At 51.9% G+C, this 24,964-nt stretch overlaps 2 protein-coding genes across 9 annotated transcripts in view; one reads left to right on the top strand and one right to left on the bottom strand.

Annotated features, from left to right (window-relative positions):
• Positions 1–481: 481 nt before the first annotated feature.
• On the top strand, positions 482–17,182 carry FAM83A (family with sequence similarity 83 member A). 2 transcript variants are annotated; one of them, XM_020879016.2, is made up of 4 exons: positions 482–1,051; positions 9,920–10,087; positions 10,994–11,118; positions 16,363–17,182. In XM_020879016.2, exons 1-4 carry the CDS (start codon positions 572–574, stop codon positions 16,895–16,897), a joined length of 1,308 nt encoding a protein of 435 aa, XP_020734675.2. In that variant the 5' UTR covers positions 482–571; the 3' UTR covers positions 16,898–17,182. The 2 variants fall into 2 exon arrangements, with proteins under 2 accessions (XP_020734675.2, XP_020734676.2); XM_020879017.2 differs by lacking the exon at positions 9,920–10,087.
• C15H8orf76 (chromosome 15 C8orf76 homolog) overlaps positions 8,677–24,964 on the bottom strand; it is a 31,745-nt gene continuing 15,457 nt past the window's right edge. Inside the window, exons 6-7 of one of the 7 annotated variants that reach the window (XM_020879021.2) lie at positions 20,527–20,632; positions 17,745–17,911 (exon numbers count right to left, since the gene is read on the bottom strand). In XM_020879021.2, the coding sequence (XP_020734680.2) occupies positions 17,835–17,911; positions 20,527–20,632 (183 nt within the window). In that variant the 3' untranslated portion in view covers positions 17,745–17,834. Of the gene's footprint in view, positions 8,885–17,171; positions 17,912–20,526; positions 20,633–24,964 lie in introns of those variants that run through there. The other 6 variants (XM_020879022.2, XM_020879025.2, XM_020879020.2 and 3 more) reach the window with 6 other exon arrangements.

Raw genomic sequence — 24,964 nt, 5'->3', positions numbered from 1 at the left:
CAAGCATCCAGTTTCCCTTCTCACACAGGGACCAGATGGATGCAGGATCGCAGGAACTTGGCAAGAAAACTGTTTTCTTTGAACTAATCGGCATCTGTACTGAAGAGCTCAGGAGGGGTACCCGAGGCACCAGGGTGACGCCGGAGCTGGGAGAGCCTGCTGGCTTCGTAAGTGGGGCCTGAGGAGCTCGGGGAGAATTGCACAACAAGCTGGAAAGCCAGCTCACCGTGACTGCTGGGAGGAGAGGAAGTCTCCCAGGGCTGAGTGTGCCCAGGCATGAAGGAGCCAGCCCTCCTGGCTGGCGGGCAGGGCGGGCGTTGCTCAGAGATAAGCCAACCCCTGGCGGTGGGTGATGAGCCCTGTGAAGCATTGCTCCGGACAGCAGTTAACCACCTCCCCGGAGCAGCAACTCCTGGCGGCAGGCCGCACAGCAGTGCCAGGAACGGGTGCTTTCCAGAGGTGCCAGGAGTCCCGCTCCTCTTGGGCGGTGTGGCCCTGACATCAGGAAGGGCTCAGGTGCCAGCCGCTCCCCACCTCCCCGCCCCCCACTACAACTCAGGATCAGGGCAGCATGAGCCGGGCAAGACACGTGGGCAAGATCCAGAAACGCCTGGAAGATGTCAAGAGCCAGTGGGTCCGGCCAGCCAGGGCTGACTTCAGCGACAATGAGAGCGCCCGGCTGGCCACAGATGCCCTCTTGGATGGGGGTCCTGAGGCTTACTGGCAGGTGCTCAGCCAGGAAGGCGAGGTGGACTTCCTGTCCTCCGTGGAGGCCCAATACATCCAGGCCCAGGCCAAGGAGCCCCCCTGTGCCCCGGAGCCCCCAGGGGCGGCCGAGGCAGGCTCCAAGGGGCTCGACTCCTGCTCCCTGCAATCAGGTACCTACTTCCCCGTGGCCTCAGAGGGCAGCGAGCCGGCCCTGCTGCACACTTGGGCCTCTGCCGAGAAGCCCTACCTGAAGGAGAAGTCCAGCGCCACCGTGTACTTCCAGACAGACAAGCACAGCAACATCAGGGACCTCATCCGCCGCTGTATTACCCGGACCAGCCAGGTATCGATGGCGGAGCCCGTGCCTCCTTGGCCACAGGGATGGGAGTGGGGGGTTGGAGGAAAGGAGAAAGGGGTGCCTCCTGCTCTAAGACATGCAGTCCAGATGACTGGAGCGTAGGGTGGAACCAGGGATGCTTCTCTCTGCCTGGCCCTAGATCACTGACTTCCAAATTCCCCCTTGTCACCATCTGGGTTTCCTGGCCATGCATCACTGGAACTCCTACAATAGCTTCCCTTCTGACCCTCCTCTCCCATCTCGATCCCCGACCACCTAGTCTCCAAGCTACTCTAAACACTTTTTACATTTTGGCCATGCCATGTGGCCTGTGGAATCTTAGTTCCCTGACCAGGGCTTGAACCTGTGCTGCCTGTGGTGGAAGCGCAGTCTAAACCATTGGACAGCCAGGGAAGTCCCTGTAGACAATTTTTCTATACTTCAAATTGAATTTGTCCCCTTTACTGCTTGGAGTCTTTAGAGGCTCCCACTTACCCCACTGGGAAGAGCTGACTCCGCAACGCGGCTCACAACCCCTCCAGTTCCTCTCCCCGTTCTGCCACTCAATCCTGGGTGACCTGGAGATTTTCAAACCCACCAGGCTCTATCTTGAGGCCTCTGCACATACTGTTCCTTCTGCCTGGAGCCGCCTCACCTTCCTGGCATCTCCTCTGACACCTACTCCTTCTCAAGACCAAAGGGGACTGAAGCCCCCTTCTCAGGCAGACTTTCCTGAGTTTCCCAGGCTAGGTGAGGCGCCTAGCATCTGTGCTTCTGAATGAAGGGGCTGCTCCACTGGGACGCAAACCTGTCCCGTTTCCTCTGGGACTCGTCTGGACCTGTCTGTCCACAAATTCAGCACAGTGCTTGAATCCAGCCGGTGGTCGGCAGAGGACAGAGGAAGCAGCAGAAAAGATTTCTCCCTCTCCAGAGCGTTTACCTTTTAATAGGTGACTTTAGAGGAAGAAATATCCTTCAAGACCAGAGCTTAGCTGGCAGAATTTAAGGTACCGAGACTGGCACTTGGTCAGGAGTTCTCCTGTTGCTCCTGGAGCTGTGGATCCACAGGGGCTGCCCCCTGTCGGCCCGGGAATGGGGGAGGGGTCATTCTACCCCTGTGCACAAAGTGACTACTCAGCAGAGGGGTATGGGTGCCCCGTCTCCTCCCAAAACTGCAGAGGGGCAGGGGTGAGAATGGCCTCCCAGGAGAAGACTTTGTTATCTGTAAAGGGTCTCCCTGTCTCACCACTCAAATTGTTTATTTTACATGTATGTGTGTGAGTGTTAGTCGCTCATTCGTGTCCAGTTCTTTGTGACCCCATGGACTGTAACCCACCAGGCTCCTCTGTCCATGGGGATTCTCCAGGCAAGAATACTGGAATGGGTAGCCATTTCCTTCTCCAGGGGATCTTCCCAACCCGGGGATCCACCTGGGTCTCCTGCATCACAGGTGGATTCTTTACCGTCTGAGCCACCAAAGCATTAATTCTGTTATATTTAAAAGAACTCGAAAAAGAACAAATTGATATTTAAGCTCCTTTTCTGCTAAGATCCCACTCTCATGACGGACTCCCCTCCCAAGTCCAATACTGTGTGAAATCCTTTTTTTTTTTAAATCTTTATGTATTTGGCTGCACCAGGTCTTAGTTGTAGCACATGGGATCTTTGATCTTAGTTGCAGCATGTGGGATCTAGTTCTCCAGCCAGGGATCGAAACTGAGGCCTCGGCACTGGGAGTGCAGAGCCTCAGTCACTGGACCAAGGTCCCTGTGTGAGACCTCATGGCTCCAGAAGAAGCCACCAGCAGTGGGGAAGCTGTGCGTAAAAGAAGAGAGGGAGTAGAATTCTGAAAAACAAAATAGAAGGTAACAAGGGGTGGAGCATCGACTTTGACGTTGCTGGGCTACTTCAGAGCAATATTTCACGTTTTGCTGATGTTTTGCTGAAGGGTTCAGGCAGGCAGTCAGGAGTGCCCGCACTGCCTGGGGTGGGCCACACGACCCAGGGCAAGTCCCTGGGCCTCCCCAGGCCCCAGATTCCACACTGGACTAGGGTCCTTTCCAGCTCCCAGGGCCTGTTCCTAAGAGGACCTCTGGCTTCTCTGTGCTGAAGTTCAGAGCTCTCGCGAGGGGCGGGGACCAGTGGTGGTGGCGAAATTCTCAACCTCAGCTGCAGCTTAAAGGGGGAGTGAAGCTCCTGGAGAGCAGTCAGGTGAGGGCTTGTGAAACACTGTGTCCCCCCCCCCCCCCCCCACCGCCAAATCCTCCTCCTCCCCCGACCCTGCCTCGGGAGGCTTCTCTCTTCACCTCTGTGAACTGGAGGCCTGCTGCTGTCCTTTGCTCTGTCCACACATGTTACAAATTTAGGACAACATTTAAAAATCAGAAGATTCCACTCAACAGTAAGAATTCCCAGCTCCTCTAAGCAAGTCAGAAGACTGGCTCTGCGGGTGCTGAGTTGAGGCCACCCCTTGGGTGGGTCACCTTCACTACCCTCTTCACCAGTCCCTCTCGTCCCAGGCCCTGATGTTGTTCTCGTTGTTGTTTAGTCGCTCAGTCGTGTCCGACTCTTTGTGAACCCACGGACTGCAGCACACCAGGCTCCTCTGTCCTCCACCATCTCCCAGACTTTGCTCAAAAGCATGTCCCATGGACAGAGGAGCCTGGCAGGCCATACAGCCCATGGGGTCGCAAGAGTCAGACACAACTTAACAACTAAACTACAACAAAGTCAAGGAAGGCCCTGATGACCTTCACCCATTTTGTTAGCTGTCAGGCTCCGGCAGGCAGTTTGTGACATCACTCCCACACACCACACACACACAGCTCAGAAGTGACCAGTGACCTGTCCCCACAGGGATGCCAGGGAGGCTGCATCCCCAGTCACAGGCGGTCCATGGGACGCAGCGCCCACACAGAGGAGGAGGGTGGGGACAGGTTTGTGTTCCGCCTGTGCTATGGCTTCAGCCCCCCCAGAAGAGAACAGAGAGGGATGAACAGAGCCAGCCTGCGGGGTGTTTCCCAGAGCAGTTTACATGCCCTATGGAGCAGCAGTTCTCCCTGTTTCCTGTTCTGCTCTCATCCCTTTATTCCACGAAGCCTACATGGGCCAGGCCCTGCACCCAACAAGAGGCATCCCTCCTCCCAGCCACTTGCCCTTAGGGGAGTGGAGGGGACACTGGACTTGAACAACCCTCTGTGCCTGGGAGCAGAGGGGAGCATGACTAAGGCAGGCTTCACAGAAGAGGTGACCTGTGAGTTGAGTCTCAGAGGCTGAGTAAGAGTTTGCTGAGCAGAGAAGGGGGGGAAAGGAACTCCAGGCCTAGGACGGGTCGAGTGCAGAGGTCGCAAGGAGGGAGAGGGCTGGATGCCCTGGAGGCAGGGAGACCTGGAAAGGACGATCACGAAGGAAGAGGGTTTTACTTGTAGTTCCCTAGAAGCAGGAGAAGGCAATGGCACCCCACTCCAGTACTCTTGCCTGGAAAATCCCATGGACGGAGGAGCCTGGGAGGCTGCAGTCCATGGGGTCGCTACGAGTCGGACACGACTGAGCGACTTCACTTTCACTTTCACACATTGGAGAAGGAAATGGCAACCCACTCCAGTGTTCTTGCCTTGAGAATCCCAGGGATGGATGAGCCTGGTGGGCTGCCGTCTATGGGGTCACACAGGGTCGGACACGACTGAAGTGACTTAGCAGCAGCAGCAGCAGAAGCAGGAAGCACCGCACACCACGCAGGACCACGTGGGGAGCACCAGGGTCTGGGGGCGGGGACGGGGGGGGGGGCGGCGGCGGAGGAGCCAGGGAATGCATGGGCATAAGTCTTTACTGTGGTTTTGCAGGGAAGGCAGGGCGGGCAAGGTAAATTGTTGACAATTGGTTCGTTTGAATAGTTCCGCAGGCTTGGAGACACAGGTGGTCCCTGGTTGTCCTGTATTTGGCACTGGGGTGATTTAGGGTGGGAAAGGAAATATTGTCAGGATGCTGGAGAGTTAGAAAAGAAGGCTTGGGACATGGGTCTGGATTGCTTGGTTAGCATCTCAGAGGCTGCTCGTAGGCAAGGTGTTTGCCATCTCTAATAATAAACTAACCCTGGGATATCAAAGTATCACAAAATACAGAAAACAAAAAACATGAATAAGCCATCCTCCAAGTGTCGTCCAGGATCCCCAAAGGTTCCAAGACCCCTCCAGTGGGACTTTGAGGTACTGCCCTTTCTAACCACTCACTTGTGTGAGGTTGGACTGTCTTTATATGCTTCCCCGCAAACAACACATCAGAGCAGATTGCTACAGGGGCCATATGAGAACCAGCTGTCTCCTGTTAAGCCAGACACCACAGAGATTTGCAAAACTGAAAAATAATGCCATTCTGTTCACTCCATTGTGTTGTTGTTGCTCTGAAAGTATAGTTATTTTTGCCTTAAAATTGTTATTTGTGTTAGCATGTGATGAGTTTAAACTTGCTTTAAGTAGCAAAGATTAGTTGTTTTAAAATAATGTTTAATAAACATTAAATGTTTTCTCAGTTTGTTTTTAATATGACAAATATCAATAGTTATAATCCACATAAACAAAGCTGTTTGGAAGCCTCAGTAATTTTTGAGAGTGTAAACGGGTCCTGAGGCCAAAGTGTTGGAGACCCTGAACAGACAGGCCCCCTGGCCCTGCCAGATTCCTCTTCCTCTCCCTTTCCTTGCAGAAAGAAAACTCCACCCAGCTCCCTGGAGAGGTGGTGGGGGAGTGGGGCAATGCAGAGGAGCAAAGAGGCAGCTGTAAGCCGGTTCCAAAGAAGCTCCATGCCCCACCCCTTGGTGTCAAGGACCACCTTTCCAGGCTGAGCCCCTGGCCCTGAGAGCAGCTGAACAGAGAACAAGGCCCAGGGATGGGACCCAGCAGGAAACCTGCCCCCACCCCACCACGCACCCAGGAAGCTGAGCGTGTCCCCCGCCCCACACCTAGTAACTGGGACTCCAGGGCCTTGAGCACCACCAGGGTCCCCATGGCGAGCTCCCTGGCTGTTCCTCTGACAGGGGCCACTGAGGGAGGGGCAGACCTGGGAGAGAGGGGTCCAGCCCCCCAGGCCTGTGGAGGTCACAGGGCAACAGGGCGCCTCCACTGGCATCAGGGCCCAGTCCCACCAGGATGGGGTGGGGTGGCCTCCAAAGGCCAGTGGAAGTGCTCCTTGCCCACCCCTCGCCCCCACCATCCTCCTGGGATCTGCAGTTGGCCAGTGTCCCTTCGCACGGGGGTTCCCTAGAGTAAGTCCCTCTTCCGCCCTGGGTTCTGGGGCTCAGCGCTGGTGTATTGTCACTGCTGCAGAAGGGCGCTGAGGGCAAGAAGCACAAGGCCCCGCAGAGGTGACACTAGCGGGGGGCACATGATTGGAGCAGATGGGCCTCTCGCAGCTGCCTTTCTAAGGGGTCTCGGCCCCTCACCCTGTGATCAGCAGATAAGTGATGGTGGAGGGTCCACCTGGGCCCTTTCTGCCCACATTCTCTTTGAGCTCTGCTTTCTGGGGTCCCCCAACCCTCCCAGGTTTGACTCTCCTTCCCTACCCGTCCCTAACCCACAAGAAGAGAAGGGACAGACTGCATCTGATGTAAACTGAGATGAGTCCTTCTCTTAGCCCACAGTAGACTGGTTGCGAGTGTGGCTCTGGGTTGCAATCTAGGGCATCTCCAGCCTTCCAGCCCTGAGGCTTTTGGCAAGTTACTTAATGTCTCTGCACCCCTGTTCTTCACCAGGGAGGTCAGGGTCATGGTGTTGTGAAGATCACAGGAAACAAACGTACGGCTGAGAGTAGGTGCTCAGGAAATCATTGCTGTGGTTATTACACATCAACCAAAAGCAAACACAAAAAGGGAGCATCAGGGACCCCAGGACTCCACGCTTCCACTGCAGGGGGCACGGGTTCAATCCCTGGTCAGGGAACTAAGATCCGGCATGCCGCGAGGCATAAATAAAGAGTGAAAATTATGTTTTGTTTTTTAAGGGAGCATCAGCACCTATGAGAGAAAGAGGGAAGAGTAGCAATCAAACGACAAAGTGGGGTGTGGGGTGGTAAGTGCCTCCAACAACTGGCCCCAACATGGTTGGTGGCCCCATCAGGACCCAAATCGCCTCTCCCCTCCCGCCTCCTGCCTTCCCCAAGGTAGCGGGATTTCCAGCCCATGAGAAACTCACGTCTGCCTGGCTGGTAGTGGAGGGTCCTCAGCCACGATTCGAGGTCTCCACAGGATGAACGCCGCTTGTGGGCACTGCCCCAGCAGATCCACAGCCCCCTGACTGGGTACCTCCATCTCTCTGAGGCTCCAGATTTCCAGAGCTGCCCAGCCAGGCTGTGCTCCCAGGCCGACTTCCTTCCTTAGCACAGGAAATACCTCCTTCTCCTTCTCAGCCAGCCCCATGCCTCCATGCTGGTCCATCTGATTGGCCCTAAGAAGATTCCCAGGTGGTACAGTGGTGAACAACCCACCTGCCAATGCAGAAGACGTAAGAGATGCAGGTTCAATCCCTGGGTCAGTAAGATCCTCTGGAGAAGGAATTGGTAACCATTCCAATATTCTTGCCCTGGAGAATCCCATGGACAGAAGAGCCTGGTGGGCCACAGTCCACAGTGTCTCAAAGAGTCAGACACGACTGAAGCAACTTAGCACACGTGCACAGAACATCCAGGATGATCTCAGCTTGAGAGTCTTAACTGCATCTGCAAAGACTTTTTTTTCCAAATGAGGTCCCAGCCATGGTTTTGGCGGTTAAAATGTAGACGCACCTTTTGGGATTTCATCATTCAGCTCACCAGGCCCTGTGAGTGGGGACTCTCACACAGGGGATGGAAGAAGCGCATGCCTGCATGCTGGTCACCTCAGTCGTGTCCGACTCTTTGCCATGCCATCGCCTGCGGCCCACCAGGCTCCTCTGTCCATGGGGATTCTCCAGGCAAGAATACTGGAGTGGGTTGCCATGCCTCCTCCAGGGGATCTTACTGACCCAGGGATTGAACCCGAGTCTCGTGTCTCCTGCACTGGCAGGCAGGTTCTTTAACTAATGTCACCTGGGGAGCCCCTGGAAGACGTTATTGACCTTGAATTAATCCAGCTGGGAGACAGTGCCAACAGGAGGCAAACAAAATGAACCTGGATACTCATAAGCCTGTCCTTCCAAGCATCCCTTACATTAGGATGCTGGGCTTTTTGTAAACCCAACAAAAAACACTTCTCTGTCCATTAGTCACCCACTTACCAGCCTGGCTCTGGGAAACAGGGACTCATTGGGACACAGCTGGGAGGATTTATTGACCTCCTAAGGGGAGAGAATTGCCTCTTTTGCCAATACTTTGGAGGAGGAGGCATTTGTCTTTCAGGAGAGAGGTCCTCAGAGTTATTGGTGCCATAAGCTTTAATGCGTACATGTACTTAACCGTTTGCTTCTCTGGCAGCTCAGACGGTAGAGAATCTGCCCAGGGACACCCTGGTTTGATCCCTGGCTTGGGAGGATCCCCTGGAGGATGGCATGGCAACCCACTCCAGTATTCTTGCCTGGAGAATCCCATGGACAGAGGAGCCTGGTGGGCTACCATCCATGGGGTCACAAAGAGTCAGACATGACTGAGCTACTAACACACACACATGTACTTAACTGTGTATTAACAGAGCCATAGTTCTAAACATCTCTAGTGACCTATAACCCAGGGTGAACAATTTCTCAGTGGTCCCCTCCACTGTCCAGACACCCAGAGCAACTGAGCAGCAAGTCAGCTCCATGTAGGTGCCAGCCAACTCCTTCCCTTCTCTCTGTGATGCTCTTCTTGTTCTTGCTACTTCCAGGTGTTTATGGTCTGAAAAAAATGTATTGTAATTATTAGAAAAGTGGCAGAACATTATTATTACAGGTGACATTGAAGAAAAAAGTCACCATAGTCCCCCAGCCAAATACGACTGCCATTTTGGTTTTGCACTTGTCTACGTATACACCGCCTTCCCTCCCTGGCAAGCGTAGTAGACATGCTAGCCTTTTGTCCTTTGTTTTCTTCTTTCACTTAGTTAATTGTTAATACATATTTGGTGAGCATTATACTAAACAGCAAGTTTTGCTTAAACATTTCACTATTGCTTATAGTCTCTATGTAACCATTATAATGATCATTTTAATGGCTGCTGAATAATCTACTTGTCAATGCTTGGCTGGGGAACTAAGATCTCATAAGCCTTGCGGCGTGGTCAAAAATAAGATAAAATGATCCTGGGGTGCTGTTGGCACAAGTTGGATGAATGGGTGCCTGGCAAGAACACTCACTCCTCTCCCCGTGACTGGATATATAGGCCCCTCACCCCCGAGTTTCTGCTCTGCCGGCGACGCAGTACTTGCTGGCTGAGCAGGACTCCCTTCTCTGTCCACTGGGGCAGCTCAGGATCCAGTCTCGTTTATACTTCCTGGGGTCTCCACAAGGGTCTGGTTTGAGACTTAAAAACATTGAAAGCCGGTGGCCATAGAGTGCCCTCGAGCTCCAAACAGCTGAGAACCCATAACTGTAAATCTGTCCCTCTCCTGTGATTCTGCCCCAGCACCTCATCTGGTCTCATCTCCGCCTCTCTGCCTCCTCTTTTTGCTTTTCTCTCCTTTCTCCTCTGCACTTTCCACTCCAGCAGTGGGAAGAGAGACCAGAGGATATGAGGAGGGGCTGGAGACGAGGGGTAGGGCCCCGCCGCAGCTCTGTGAGGGTCCATAGTCCTGCCCCGTCATCCCCCACCACCTCCAGTGCAGCACTCATGGGACCAGCTCTCCCAGGCCCGCTGGGACTGAGGAGTTAGGCCGAAACCAGTTAGTACCTGGCCCTGACCTTCTGGCGTCCGACCCCTCTGCCCTGGCCCAGGTCCTGGCCATCCTGATGGACGTGTTCACGGACGTGGAGATCTTGTGTGACATCCTAGAGGCGGCTAACAAGCGTGGGGTGTTCGTTTGTGTGCTCCTGGACCAGGGAGGCGTGAAGCTCTTCCAGGAGATGTGTGACAAAGCCCAGATCTCTGACACTCACCTCAAGGTAGGGCCCCATGATGGTGTGAAAGGTACTTCGTGTGAGGATAGGATAAGTTATGCTGTGGTAACACATGCCCCCATCTCACTACAGTAAACGTTTACTTCTTGCTCAAAGTCCAGGTCAGATGGCCCTTCCTCACACTGTGAAAATGAGGCACAGTCGTGTCCAGCTCTTTGTGACCCCATGGGCTATACAGCCCATGGAATTCTCCAGGCCAGAATACTGGAGTGGGTAGCCTTTTCCTTCTCCAGGGGATCTTCCCAACCCAGGTCTCCTGCATTGCGGGCAGATTCTTTACCACAAAGGAAGACCAGGAATACTAGATTAGATAGCCTATCCCTTCTCCAGTGGATCTTCCTGACCCAGGAATTGAACTGGGGTCTCTTGCTTTGCAGGCAGATTCTTTACCAAATGAGCTATCAGGGAAGCCCTAGACACTAATGAAGGGTACCAGAAACCCGTGATGTGATCACTTTCCCCATCAGAAGCAGCTGAACTCACACCCCTGGACTTGGATTCAGAGGACCTCAACTCCATCCTGCCCGAAAGCTATGCAGCTGCACCATAAGGAACACACAGCCCCCGAGACACAGCGACAGGGGGAGAGAGGACGGGAGGATTCCGAGGGATGTGCTTAGGGCCTGAACTGGAAGAGCATCTTATCATTCCTGTTTTCTGCTTTGTTTGAATTCTACCATCTCCCCTTTCTGTTCTTCTTCATTACTCAAATAATGTCAGGATATGGAAGAAAATTTAGAAGATTCAGCCAAGGAGAGGATAAAAATGGCCCATAATCCCACCAACTAGCGATAACCCATTTGCTCTTGCTGAGCATCCTTCCAGACATTTTCTAGACAGATGTGTATCCATAAATACATAGTGAGGACACCTCGACTTCCCTTCCAACAGAACATCTCCATCCGGAGCGTGGAAGGAGAGGTGTACTGTGCCAAGTCAGGCAGGAAGTTCTCCGGCCAAATCCGGGAGAAGTTCATCATCTCGGACTGGAGATACGTCCTGTGTGGATCGTACAGGTGAGCGCTGGGTTCCACCTTCTGCTGGGGCTTCGAGGAGGCCAAGGCTGAGCTTGGTGCAAAGCAGCCCCAACTGCTCAGGCCCACGCCCCCACCAGCAGCTCCCGAGGGAACTGGGGACTCATCACCTACATGAGGCTGGAGACAGAACCCGCCTGGGAGAAAGAGGGAAATCTGGGTCCCTCCTGGGAGGAATTCCGGGTAGGGAGACACTTTCAAATGCCTTGGTTTCCCTTTGCATTGCAATAGGACGTTTCCTCATTTCCTTTCTCAGAGTTCTCAGGTGTGATTCTAAAGCCGTGCAATTTGCTTTGTTGTTTTTGGGGGCCCTATTTTACTTTCAAAATGTTTCATTATTTTAATATAGACAGTGTATAGAGATATTAATTCATATGCCAGATAATGCATCCATTTAAAGTGTGACCAGCTTCAGGGACAAGGGGGAGGTCAGAAAGTCCTTCCTGCACCTGCTTCTCAAATTCCTTTGGCCTAAAGTATGTCCATCTCCTGTCATAGTGGCATCCATAGACATGGCGAGGGCATATCCATGGCCCCCTCCACCACTAAGCAGTTACCTCCCCTGTCCCCATCTCGGAGGAACTGGGAGTGTGACTGGCAAGTGCCTTGAAAGTGAAAGTAAAAGTCATTTAGTTGTGTCCAACTCTTTGCAACCCCATGGACTGTAGACTGCCAGGCTTCTCTGTCCATGGAATTCTCCAGGCCAAAATACTAGAATGGGTTGCTGTTCCCTTCTCCAGAAGATCTTTCTAACCCAGGGATCGAACCCAGGTCTCACATTGCAGGCTGATTGTTTACCACCTGAGCCACCAGGGAAGCCTTTATTTAGCTATTAGAAAGATTCCCTTATGTTTGAAAAGGACAGAGAAAGAAATTCTGAAAGAGAAGATGAAGGAGGGGGGAGGCCTTCTCTTATTTTCCATAAGGACAATTAGGCCTCTCTGTGTTCATGTGTATTTGCCCTTAGAGCTCACCATTCAAGGGTGGCTTTGACCTTGGAAAAGGCAGAAGGAAGCAGAACCACTTTATTGAGCCAGGTCCTGGGCCAGGTTCCATCAGACCTTTAGTAGGGATTTAATCTTTGTCACATGTAGAGGGAGGCATCATTCTTCTGACTGACAGATGGGGGGACTAAGGCATATAGAGGTTGGGTGATTGGGCCAGGGTCACCAGCTTCCTTAACCAGGACTGCAGGCTGGGCTTGATATGGGGGGCACCAGAGCTTCCCAGGTAGCTCAGCTGGTAAAGAAGCCACCTGCAATGTGAACCAGGAGATCCTGGTTCAACTCCTGGGTCGGGAAGATCTGCTGGAGAAGGGAATGGCTACCCACTCTGGCATTCTTGCCTGGAGAGTTCCATGGACAGGGGAGTCTGGAGAGCTACAGTCCTTGGGGCTTCAAAGAGTGGGACATGACTGAGCCACTTTCACTGTCAGGAGGAGGGTGGCAGTGGGCTTGAGGACACACCAGGCCACTCATTCCTGAGAGCTGTAGGGAACCCAGCTCCCAGTGAAACCGGGAGAAAAATTCTCCATGTGAAAAACTGGATTCTACTTCACACATACACACACATGCATGCACACACGCACGATCACCTCCCAATAGATTAAAAGAAATTAAATGTCAAAAACAACTTTAATACTTTTAGTAAAATATAGAGATGGATGTCTTTTAGACCTTAGGATAAGGATTAGGTGTCTTAACATAGACACTCCTTTGTGTTAAACAGAACACAAAAAAGCACTGACTAAAAAAGATTGCTAAATCTGACTATGCTACAGTTAAGAACTTTGGTTCACTGAAAGACAGCTTAAAGTAAGTGAAATGTCAGATTACAAACTGGAAACAGGTTTTCATGATGCCCTGACAAGATTAGCGCTGAGAATCACAGTGAACTCCCACAAACCACACATGAAAAACAGCACAATGGAAGTGTGGGTGAGAGGTGAGAGCAGGCGTTTCATGCAGGAGGAAATGCCTGAAAAGATGTTCAGCATCATAAGTGATCAGGAAAATGCAAATCAAGGCTAGAATGAGTTACCATTTTATACCTATTCATCAAAAAAAAAAAAAAAAAAGACTGACTATACAAATAGTGGACTTACAAATTTCTACATCGCCGATGGGTTTTCAAATCAGCACAGCGACTTTGGAAAGAGACATTTCCTCTAAAGCTGAATATTCACCTGGTTTTGCCCAGCAATTCCACTCCTAGATAGAAAATCTGGTCTGTGAGACATCAGAACACAAGTGTAAGTATTGGTGCGAGAGGGTGCTCCTCCCTTGGTCAACAGGAAAACCATCGAAGAAACTCAAATGCCTATCAGTGAGAGAATGGATGATAGAGCCCCCAGTGGAACATCATACAACAAAGACAAGTGAAGTACAGCAATAAGAAATAGCATGAATAACCAGCAATATTTAAGAGAAAAAAAACCCCCAAAGATGACATATATGTTAAAAACAAGTAAAATAAAAATATTTACCATTGTTCCTCATCATCTGTAGAGGACTGGTTCTAGCATCCCCACAGATACCAAAATTCGAGGATACCCAAGTGCCTCATATCAGATGGTATCTGATTTGCATATAACTTACACACATTCTCCTGCATACTTCATGTCTTGATTACTTAAAATACCCAATACAGTGTAAACTGTATGTAAATAGTTGCCAACTGGCAAATTCAAGTCTTGGTTTCTGAAACTTTCTGGAAGACTTTTTTTTCTGAATATTTTTCATCCTTGAGTATATGGAAGGCTGACAGTACTTTTGAGAATATATAATACTTTTTCTTATTATAGCAAAAGGAAAGTATGGGAACTATGACACAGGATTCTGGGTGATGATTTCTTCTATTTTGGGGAGACTGGAAAAATGTGTTCCTGGAAGGGACCATGTGGTTAAATGCAGGTCATTGTCAACATGTTAGCTTTTTATTTTGCATGGTAGGTTCACAGATGCTTGTTGTTCAGTTGCTAAGTTGTGTCTGGCTCTTTGTGACCCTGTGGACTGCAGCAGGCTTCCCTGTTCATAGGCTTCCATGTTCCCCTGTTCATATGTGCTTAGGTTATTTAAAATAACCAAGTAAAGCTATGTAAGTGTAAATGTGCCATTAATAGATCTTTGGCATGAGTCTTGAGCCAAAGATTATGATCAAATCAACTCTATGCACTTGTGAAAGTGAAAGTCGCTCAGTCGTGTCCAACTCTTTGCAAGTCCATGGGCTATATAGTCCATGGAATTCTCCAGGCCAGAATACTGGAATGAGTAGCCTTTCCCTTCTCCAGGGGATCTTCCCGACCCAGGAATTGAACCGAGGTCTCCTGCGTTGCAGGCAGATTTTTTACCAACAGAGCTATCAGGAAAGCCCCTATGTACTTAAGGGTCAGAAAAGAAAAACCCAATAAAAATAAAACTCTTACCATGGGTGGTGATAAAAGAAAGTGTAAAAGCTAGAGCACAGGATGAATAGACTTTTGGGGTGTCAGGGAGGCGCACCCTCACACGGTGAGTGTGGAGGAGGTAGCACTCAGGTGCTGTAAGGACATGGGGGCCCTGGGTGGGGGCACAGGGCACACAGGGTGTGTGGGGCCTGAAGAGTTGCCTGGGCACCTTTGGACCTTCTTTGTTAGAGAAAGCATGCAGTTGCTTGGTCTAATCTAGCCTGATTCCAAAAAATACAGGGTGATTTCTTTTTTTTTGGCCGCTCTGTGCAGCTTGCAGGATCCTAATTCCCAGAGCAGGGATTGAACCCCGCAGTAGAAGCGCAGTCTTAACCACTGGACCTCCAGGGAAGCTCCACGACTGACTTCCCAGGGTAGCCAAGAGTGCTGCTGTCCAAGCGTGCTGCCTGCCTGTCAGCGGGCTGACCAGAGCCAGCATTAGCTGCCCGCCTCTCTGGGTTGTGTGGGTGGCTCCTGGGCGGGAGGCGAGGTTTGGACAAAGCCTTATTGTTCTTCCCAGGATTTCCCCAGCTTTGCATGGGCCCCGCCTGCCTCACAGAGCAGGGGACTCCAGAAGCTGGACCTGCCTTTTGGCAGAAAGACAAGTTGGGGCCTGGAGGCTGAGACCCTTCTGTTCCGCACAGTGACCCTGTCTCCCTCTGACCATTCTGTATCCACTGCTCTAGACCTGGGCCCACATTATTGATTCTCTTGATAGTTAGACTGTCAAGACTAACCTGACAGTCTTTTGTGCTATCACTTGCCTCTTTAGGGGTGAGTGGGGTGATGAAGAGAGTTTTCAATCAGAGATAGAAATTCGTTTAAATTAGGGAATCATAAAAGAAACACATAAATGCCTTAAGCATTTTGTTTTCAATAAAATGTGTAAATAAGGGGGAAGTTCAGGGCCTCTGCTTGAGGGTGTCTTCCCGCAGTCTCCAGGCAAACCTTCCATGTAGCATCTCTCCTGTCCTATCCCCACCCCCACCCCCACAGTATGCTCCTTCCCATCCCCCCAAAGCATAGGACTCTCCCTTCCCCTCCCAGCCCTTCCAGTCCATTTGCCTGAAAACCTGGCTACACCCTTTCGAGTTTCATGAGCCCACAGCCCTGCCATCCAAGGAGCAGTCCAGACCCTCATTTGTTTGGAAGAGGCAGATGTCGTGCATGTCACAGGTGGGGCTGCTGCGGCCCCAGAGCCTGGTGACCCCCAGCAGCACAGTGGGGGGACGCTGGCATTCGGCCAGCACTCTGTGCCTCCATGGGGACTTCTGAGGGGCTCTCATCTGAGCACCAGGAGACCCAAGGCTAGGATTCCCTCTGCATCTTAATTACTTCCATGCAAACATTCACTGGGGCTTCCCAGGTGGCACTAGTGGTAAAGAATCTACCTGCCAACGCGGGAGACGCAGGTTTGATGGCTGGGTCGGGAAGATCCCCTGGAGGAGAGCACGGGAACCCACTCCAGTGTTCTTACCTGGAGAATTCCATGGACAGAGGAACGTGGCAGGCTACAGCCCATAGGGTCGCGAAGAGTCAGACACGACTGAAATGACTTCACACACACGCGCACAGGCGCACGCGCGCACACACACGCACACACGCGCACACACACACACACACACACACACACACTCGCTGTCTCTGAGCTTCAGCTTGGGTATCCACGGGAGGGGTCACTGGGGGTTCAGTCAGTCACCTGCCGTCCTCCTGGTCCTCCTCCGGAGCAGGGTGCCCGCGGCCCCCCCATCGCCCCCTCACTCTCTCTCCTCTCCCTCCAGCTTCACCTGGCTCTGTGGGCACGTGCACCGGAACATCCTCTCCAAGTTCACGGGCCAGCCGGTGGAGCTGTTCGATGAGGAGTTCCGCCACCTCTACGCCTCCTCCAAGCCTGTCATGGGCCTCAGGTCGCCCAGGCTGGCCACACCCCTGCAGCCCGCAGCAGCCCCCGGGCCCCCATCCGGCCGCCTCAGTGACAGCAGCGACTCTGCCAGTGACGGCACATCCTCCAACCCCTTCAACAGCCCATCGGCGGGCAGCAACCCCCGGACCCGGAGCCTGTCCACGTCCTCGGGGCCCGGCAGCCCCCTGGCCCCAAACCCAGTGCTTGCCTCCAGGTTCCAGCCCCACCACAGCCCTTGGGGGGCCCTGACCCCACAGGCCCACTTCTCCCCGAGGCCCCATGATGGCCCGCCCGCCCTCTACAGCAACCTCAACGCCTACAGGCCCACGCGGCTGCAGCTTGAGGTCCTGGGCCTGGTGCCCAGGGCGGCCCACACCTGGAGGCCCTTTCTACAGGCCTCCCCACATTTCTGAAGAGTCCCTTCTGCCAGCTGACTTCCCCGGTGACAAGGCTGGGCATTCCTGGATTTTTCTGGCTCAAGGACCCCACTTCAACACTGAGTGGCTTTGAACCTGCTTCCCTTTGAACTAAAGGCACTTGGACAATACCATTGCCCGTGTTTGAATGTTCCAGGCCTGAAATGATTTGCTTCCTGAACTCCTGGTATGGCCCAGGCAGCAATTCCAGAAGGTTCCAGGGAGGTGGTGGGCAGAAAGCTAGAGGACAAAATCATGAAAATAGAGCATCTTTCTTCCAAAGAGCTGCTAGGGCTTTAATATCGACATTTCCCAAACCTATAAAGAGACAAGGGGCTGGGGCAACTCAAGTTTTACATATGGGTAAACTGAGGCACTGAGGCAGAGGGTGGGTGTGACCAAGGTCCTCCTGTGTCCCAGTGCCCAGGAGTGGCCCACTCCCCAGGGATCCAGGAGGGAGAGATTCAGGAGACAGTCTGGGGACATACTGGATGTTTTTGGGAGGGGATGGGAATGTCTCCTCCCTGGAAGAACCTAATACTAGAGAGTCCCTGGGGCGGTGAGTTAGGGATGGGGCCCAGAACCTGCCACTGGAAATTATGTGAGGTTGGTTCAAAGTGTGGCCACCTGGGTTGGGGCAAACCGAGGCATCTAGGGGATGGAGCTGGACAAGGCCCTGTGGCAGCTCAGCTCTTTGCTTTGAAGAGCCGTGGGCTGACCTGGAGGGTCCTGGAGTCTGCACTGGGTCCCGAGGGGCTTGAGTTGTCAGATCTGAGGAAGACCCTGCAGCTGTGGTTCAGGCAGCCTTGAGCAAGCAGAGGGGATCCCACATTGACCTTGCAGCCACCAGGTGCATCAGCTACCTCCAGTTCCAGCCCCTCCAGCTGGCTTGCCGACATCCTGAAGCAGGAATGCCACGCCTTCACCAGCCCCATCACTCTTTCATTCTGAGAGTCATAGCACATCCGGTTTGTTCCTGGGATGGTAATAGATCCTGAGGGCACAGGCCTGCTTGGGTAGAAACAAGAACACAGGATGTTTAGGGAGCACAGAGAAGGCCCAGTCAGCCCGGTTTGGGGGGTTGGGGGTCAGGGACACTTCCCAGAGACATGACAGTTAACCTAAGACTTAAGGAACAAGGCTGTATAGCTGAGAGGAGGGGTGTGATGAGATGTTTTGGTCCAGGAGAAGCAGGTGTAGAAGCCCCGCAAGCATCTTCCGGTTTCCATGCCCCCACTACCACCAGTTCATCTCAGCAAATGCCTTCCTGCTGCCCTTCTCCAGCTCAGAGGCTCTGCCTTTGCTGCAGAGGTGGGGATGGGGCGGGAAACGTGTGGCGTGGGGAGGGGGGCACAGTCCTTCCTCCTGGTAGCCTCTGGATCCTCATGCACATGGCCTCCTGAGTCGCGCTCTGCAGGGGGCATCTCCCTGCAGCCCAGCCCTGTTTATATTTGTCCAACACTCCTGACAGGCTTCCCTGGTGGCTCAGATGGTAAAGAATCTACCTGCTTATGCAGGAGACGTAGGTTCAGTTCATGGTTCGGGAAACATCCCTGGAGGAGGAAATGGCAACCCACTCCAGTATTCTTGCCTGGGAAATCCCATGGACAGAGGAGCCAGGTGGATGATAGTCCATGGGGTTGCAAAAGAGTCAGACACCCCTGAGCGACTAAACAACAAAAGCAACACAACACTCCTGACAGAGGCAGAGGCGTCTCTGCTTTGTCTGAAAAGTGTTTCTGTCCTCACTTCACATTTTCCTCCATAGTTTCTGAAAATTCAACAACAACAAAGCCCTTTGGTTTCTGAAGGTTTTTTAAGCCCTGGTCCTGATGCTGCCTTTTTCCTGCTGACCATCGTGATGAGGTTAGAATGACCAGGGCTAAGCTGAATCTCACAGCCTGATGAGAAAGCTTCAGGAAGGGAAAACTTGCCGGGGTGCCAAGAGGTCCAGAGGTGGGCTCTCTCCCTGCATCTGGCTCAGTCTGGGTGGAGAGGGGACCTGCAGTCGGAACAAGCTGTCCTCCTCCCAACTCCTTTCCACCAGCTAGTTTCCCCTGTGGTTATCTTAGGGGTTCTTGAGTATTGTTTTCCTCCCTCTGGGCACCTTGTCATTTCACTGTGATCCCTGACCTCTGGGAAATCAGGTGTGGTTTCCTTTGGTCATTGGGATGTGGGTGGAAGTGTTAAGGATCACTTCCAAGTTTCTAAGCTCCTAGGTGCAGATTTTCTTACCTCAAGATGGAGCCCCCTTCTACCAGCCCAGCTCCCTAAGTGTCTATGAAGAGAAAGATATGCTTTCCCCACTGACCTGCAATGGATAAGCAGTTATGAGCAAGAAATAAACCTTTGCTATTTAGGCCTCTGAGACTTGGGGCAGTTTCTAACTGCACCATGATCCAGCCTAGCCTGACTAATACAATCTCGGGACCTGCTGATGCGAGGCTGGGCCATTCCTTTTTGTGGGACTGGACCACCCAGGGTACCCAGCCTTGGATTCTTGTTACAAGATGCCATTTCCACCAGGGGACTAAGTAGGCTTTACACACCTGGCAAGGGAGTGGCTGAAAGCCAAAGCAAGTCCTTATCTAAGTTTCCAACCCTCCTAAACTCAGGCTTGCCCCAGCTTTAATTCTGCTCTAGGCAGTACTCACACCTACACCCGCCTTGGCAGGCTGTCTTGCTGGGGGCCATCCTGAGACAAGCGGAGTCTCTCCTACCATGTGGGATTCAGCGACAGCAGTGGCACACCCATCAAGTGTCAGACACCTTACAGCAACAGGCACAGAGTCCCAGGCTCACATCCATCCTGGAGCGCGCCAGTCAGCTGAGGGCAGCACCCGCGTTAACCACCCTGGTGAAGAACCTGAGAGAAGGAATTCCCTGGTGGCCCAGTGGTTAGGACTCTGTATTCTCACTGCCGAGGGCCTGGGTGTGATCTCTGGTTGAGGAACTAAAATCCCACAAGCTGTATGACACAACCAGAAAAATAAACCAATAAAAATAAAATAAAATTTAAAAAAAGAACATGCAGCCTTCCTTGGTGGTCCAGGGGTTAAGAAGCTGCCTGCCAATGCAATGCACAGGACATAGGTTTGATCCCTGGTCCAGGAAGATTCCATATGCCGCAAGGCAACAACTACTTAGCCTGTATGCCCTAGAGCCGGGCTCCGCAACAAGAGAAACCACTGCAGTGAGAAACCTGTGCACAGCAATGAAGACCAAGTGCAGCCAAAAATAAATTTAGGAAAGAACACGAGGGAATGGAAGAAATTGTATGATGATCATGTTCATGTTGGGGGACAGAGTGGAAATGTGATCCCCAAATCAGGGATCACAATACCCACTTGTAGGGTTGTCAGCCAGGACTGACTGGGGTGTTGATTGGAATGATCACCTCTGCCCCTGCAGGCCTCCTCCTTCTGGAAATGATCTGTGGTGTTCATTTGGTCCTCACTATATACTGATCTTTTATCTTCCTATTTGTCCTGTTAGAGGTCAAGGTATCTTTACAAGCCCCCTGGGATGGTCCCAGAAGCAACGGATGCTGACTGGTCAAGGAAATTTGGTGGTCCTGAGAGGGTTGAACGTTCAGACACCCTAGGACGACTGTCACTGCCCCTTACCTTGACCCTGGCTCCCTGCGTCCACTCTGCTGGCCCTGCTGGCCTGGCCCAGAAGTGCCAGAGTCACATCTTCCCGTGCTGTGTTTTCTGGACTAAGTCCAAGAAGCTGTTGGACATGGAGAGACTGTCACTCACTTTCTCAGCTTCCTCATGAAGGGCGTATGTGTGTCAGAAAAACTGTTATCGGAGAATGTAAATATTGCAGGCATATGTACAAGTATAAACGGCCTCCTTTTCCTGGTTGTTCACTGTCTTTCCACTGAGACACACAAGCTGCCTCCTTAGCCACAACTAGATCACACCCAGACGCGCCATCCTTCACGCCTCTGCAGGGTGTGGTGAGCAAGGGTGTCCTCACAAGAGTGCTCCAAGCCGAGTGCACGGAGAAGCCCCAGGGGGGCGGCTGCAGTGCGAGGTTCAGTGTACGCACAAGGCCGAGGGCGAGCGCAGCCTGGAAGCCAGTGCTCTCAGCGTGCCGGCCAAGCCTGCCTTCTTCCACGGCCCGCTCCCTGTGCCAGGCAAGTTCACGCAGACACTTTGTAGGCTGGTGGGCTGGTGCGAGCACTTGGCTTTTTCTGCATGAAGGAAGCCCTACAGGGTAACCGACTCTGCAACAGTGCGGACTCCCCAGGGCGCTGGGGCGCCTCAGTGTCTTAGCCCACTCCATCCGCCACGTTAGTGCTCCTGTCTCCTAGGCCCAGAGAACACATACTGTATGAACCGCAAAGATTGTTTACCATGTGGAGAGTAAGGCCAGATCTGTGGGTTTAAAGCACAACCCTAAACCAACCGTTCTCCTGCTCAGGGACCTTCCATAGCTCAGTAATCCCCACAACAAGTCAAGCTCCCTACCAGGAGCTTATGATTGCCCATAATCAGACGCCGATTAACCCGCCCAGCCTTGTCTCTCCCACATCCCAACGCACCCACTAACCTGGACGACCAGGCTTCACGTTCTCTCATCCCTCGACTGAGAAACCATGCAGACCTGGTACAAACCACCTCCTCACCAGGCCCAACTCAGATATGACCTCCTTCATGAAACTTCTTTGATGCCCCGCCCTCTGCACTGTCCATGCTCCTTCCAGACCCTTATCTGTAACTTACGTGGATGTCCTATTACATTTACTAGAAATAGAAGCTCTTTGAAAGAGATGGAAGCATCTTATCTTTGATATCTCTTACAATGATGCTCTGTCAAGGTTTTACAAAGGAGTGTCACTTATAAAAGAAATGGCGTTGAGACACAACGTCTTATTCTAAAACCAAGATTGAAAGGACTCAAGTGGTCCATACCAGGATTTGTTGGTTGTCTGCGTGCTCAGTTGTGTCAGACTTTCAGTGACCCCCATGGACTTGGGCCCGCCAGGGTCTTCTGTCTATGGGATTCTTCAGCATGAAAACTGGAGCAGGTTGCCAATTCCTTCTCCAGGGGATCTTCCCAACCCAGGGATCGAACTCACATCTCATCAAAGCTTTCAGTGACCAAGTCACCCCGTGCCGAGGAGGGAGAAAGGACACAAAAAACAGTGAGCCCCAAGCAGATAAAGGCCTGTCTTGCTTGACTGACCTCATTAGCAAAGTCGCCTGGGAGACACGCTTTAATCGGGACAACAGGTCTGAAGCAGCCCCAGGCTGTCCCTCTTCAGAACCCTTGTTTCTGGAGCTTTGGATTCTTTCGTATAATCTTCTCTGGTTTTTGTTTGCTTGTTTGTTTTTATATGAAGACCTTGGAAAGTAGTGTAGAAACTACTTTTATAGATTAAATTTCAAAAGCACTAGAGAGCTGCTATTTAAAATGATTGCTTTTGTAAATAGCGGCCTTGGATCTGTTTCATAGATTTCTACCCCAGGTTTTCCTAAAATGAAGGATGTCCCTGTGGGAATGTGGTCCCCCACAGGTAGGCGGGGCACCTGCAACGCCGGCAGTGGGGCTCAGGGGGAATGGGCTGTTGGCTCCTCAGGCTTCAGGCTGTCTCTGCCCAAGGCGGGCCTGGGGTGCAGGAAGGCAGTACTGGGCAGAAAGCCAAGGCGTGTCCAGGAAGCTGAGCTCCACCATGAAGCAGCAAACCAGAGACAGTCCTGGAGCCTCTGCTCTGCAAGGAGGATTCAGTGTCAATTCCATTAGATGGTTAGACAGCATTGCCAACTCAAAGGACATGAACTTGAGCAAACTCTGGGAGACAGTGAAGGACAGGGAAGCCTGGCATGCTGTCGTCCATGGGGTCGCAAAGAGTTGGACATGACTTAGTGACTGAAACTTAGTACCTTTGGGGAATAAAAAAAGCAGTCACTCTGACATTTAAAGGGGGAACCTGAGCAAGTCTGGACTCAGAACCATCTTGTCTGAGAGTGACCTCTGAGCTGGGATCTGTAGGAATGGCAAGTGTATGGCAGGGTTGGAGGCTTGCCGATAGAGTGTTCCGACTAGAGGTAACTGGATGGGCATAGGGCTTGGGTGGGAGGCCACTTGTGGATTTCAAAGAAATGAGAAAAAAATCAGAGTGAGCTGGGGTGATGTGGGCCAGGGCCAGACCACATAGGGCCTCCCAGGCCTCAGGATTTGAGAAATGACTGAAGGATTCTGAGAGTAGTATTTCTGTTAGATCCCTTTGGCTACAGTATAAGATTGCAGGGGTGTAGGAGTATAAAAGACAGAGGACTCTCACCAGCTCAAGTTTTGGGCAAGTGTCACACCACCCACCTTGGGAGAAAACAATGAAGACAGGCCTTTTGAGAGTCACGAGACGAAGAACTGCCCTTGGTTCCCAATCCACCCACCGGGTACAGACAGACACCCCAGTGCTTCACATCTGCTCACCTGAGTGATTCATTCGTTAACAAGAGGGTGGGGTTAGAGCACAGGCCTGAGACTTTTCTTTAGCATAATCATTGCTCAATTAATCACCTTCACCATCTGTGCTGGAAATAACCAAGCTGACTTGTGTGTGATGACACCCAGTCTTCCTGGGTGCCCTTTCCTGCCCTGCATTACAGCCGGGGCATCGGGGTATAGGAGACTGGATTCTCACGTGTGTGGACATGCCACTGCCAGGAAAGGGAGGTGGGGCAGGAGTGAGGGTGTGGGCAGACCACTCAGCTGTCCAGGACTGCGTCAACAGTGGGCCTGGGAGGACAGCCAGAGGGCTGCAAGCTAAAAGGCTGGGCCAAGTTAGAAGGGGACCAGGATGAGACAGGAAGCCCAGAGAAGTGAGGGGAGAAAAGGCCATTTCCAGGAGGCCCCAGATGAGCAGGAGGAAGTTGTTTTGGCTACAGAGACAGAAATGGACTGCGTTTCCAGGCAGATTGCCTCAGCACTGTCAGACCTTTGGGGTATTAACCTTTTGTGCAAACAAAGCAAGATGCTGGCCAATTAATTCAGTGATTCTTTTCCACAAACATTTGGCAAGAGGCCAGGTATTCTGCCCTGGGGATACAAATATGAACAAGACAGTCCAAGTCCACAATTTTACAAAGCTTAAGCTTTGTCTCATGGAAAACAGGCGATGACAAGATAGCATCGTAAGGGCCAACATGGGGGCGAAAGAGCAGGGAAGGAGCACAGTGTGAAACTGACCACCTGGGAATCAAGACTTCTGGAAGCTGAAACCAGGTGGAGACCTGTGAGCCCAATACAAACACGAAGGGGCGGGGGGTTCTGGGCTGAGTTGCCAGCTTGCAAGACTAACAGTGACCAACAGGGCACATTCAAAGTTGGAGAGAGGGGACACAGGAGAAGCCCCTGGGAGCCCAAGGCTGTGTCAGGAAGGGCTTGGCAACTACTTTCCCTTTGGGTTCTATCCTGTAGGCCACCCACAACTAGACCGTAAACTCCACAGTAACCAGTGTCTCCATGGCAACCACATAGTGCCTGTCCTCAGTAAGTGGTTGTTGATGACTCAAGGGAGGGGTGGAGGGGCAATAGGGAGGGTTTGTGTGTGTGTGTGTGTGGGGAGGGGATTCATACTTAATGGTTTCTAAAAATTGAAATGTCTGTTAATTATACAAAGTCTTTTGTTTCACATTAGAGATAAATGACTAAACCTGCAGTTGCTAGTCATGTTCTCAGTCACTCATACTAAAAGAGTTTCAAACTATAAACAAAACCAGACCTTTGTCTCTTTTGGGAAGGGGCCTGGGAAAGGGAGAAATGAACAGTGAAGTGGATGGGAGATACTGATGACTTCACCTTTCTGCCCAGGGTTGGAATTCTCTTCCTTCTGCTGAGAAAAATAAAATCAAAAGCTCTGGGGGACAATAGCTGATGTTTTGGTCTATTATTAAAATTTGTTTCTCATAAGGGAGCTCTCCCATCCCAGATAATTCAAGCAAGCCTTTTCTATTTGAAGTTGATGTTACGGACCAAGTGTAGTTTGTGTGGCTGAACAGAGAGGATAATCACCTGGGACAGAGCTCCATGGGTCTCACGTTTCTATAC

The sequence above is a fragment of the Odocoileus virginianus genome, chromosome 15 (assembly GCF_023699985.2).
Source record: "Odocoileus virginianus isolate 20LAN1187 ecotype Illinois chromosome 15, Ovbor_1.2, whole genome shotgun sequence".
In the NCBI taxonomy this organism is placed as follows: Eukaryota; Metazoa; Chordata; class Mammalia; order Artiodactyla; family Cervidae; genus Odocoileus; species Odocoileus virginianus.
Note: the sequence above shows the minus strand (reverse complement) of the source record. Positions and strands in the feature narration are given on the sequence as shown.

Coding starts and splice junctions, on each gene's coding strand:
- FAM83A (XM_020879016.2), top strand. CDS start 572: ATGAGCCGGGCAAGACACGTGGGCAAGATCCAGAAACGCCTGGAAGAT. Junction 1,052..9,919: donor GTATTACCCGGACCAGCCAG/GTATCGATGGCG, acceptor GCCCTGGCCCAG/GTCCTGGCCATCCTGATGGA. Junction 10,088..10,993: donor TCTCTGACACTCACCTCAAG/GTAGGGCCCCAT, acceptor CCCTTCCAACAG/AACATCTCCATCCGGAGCGT.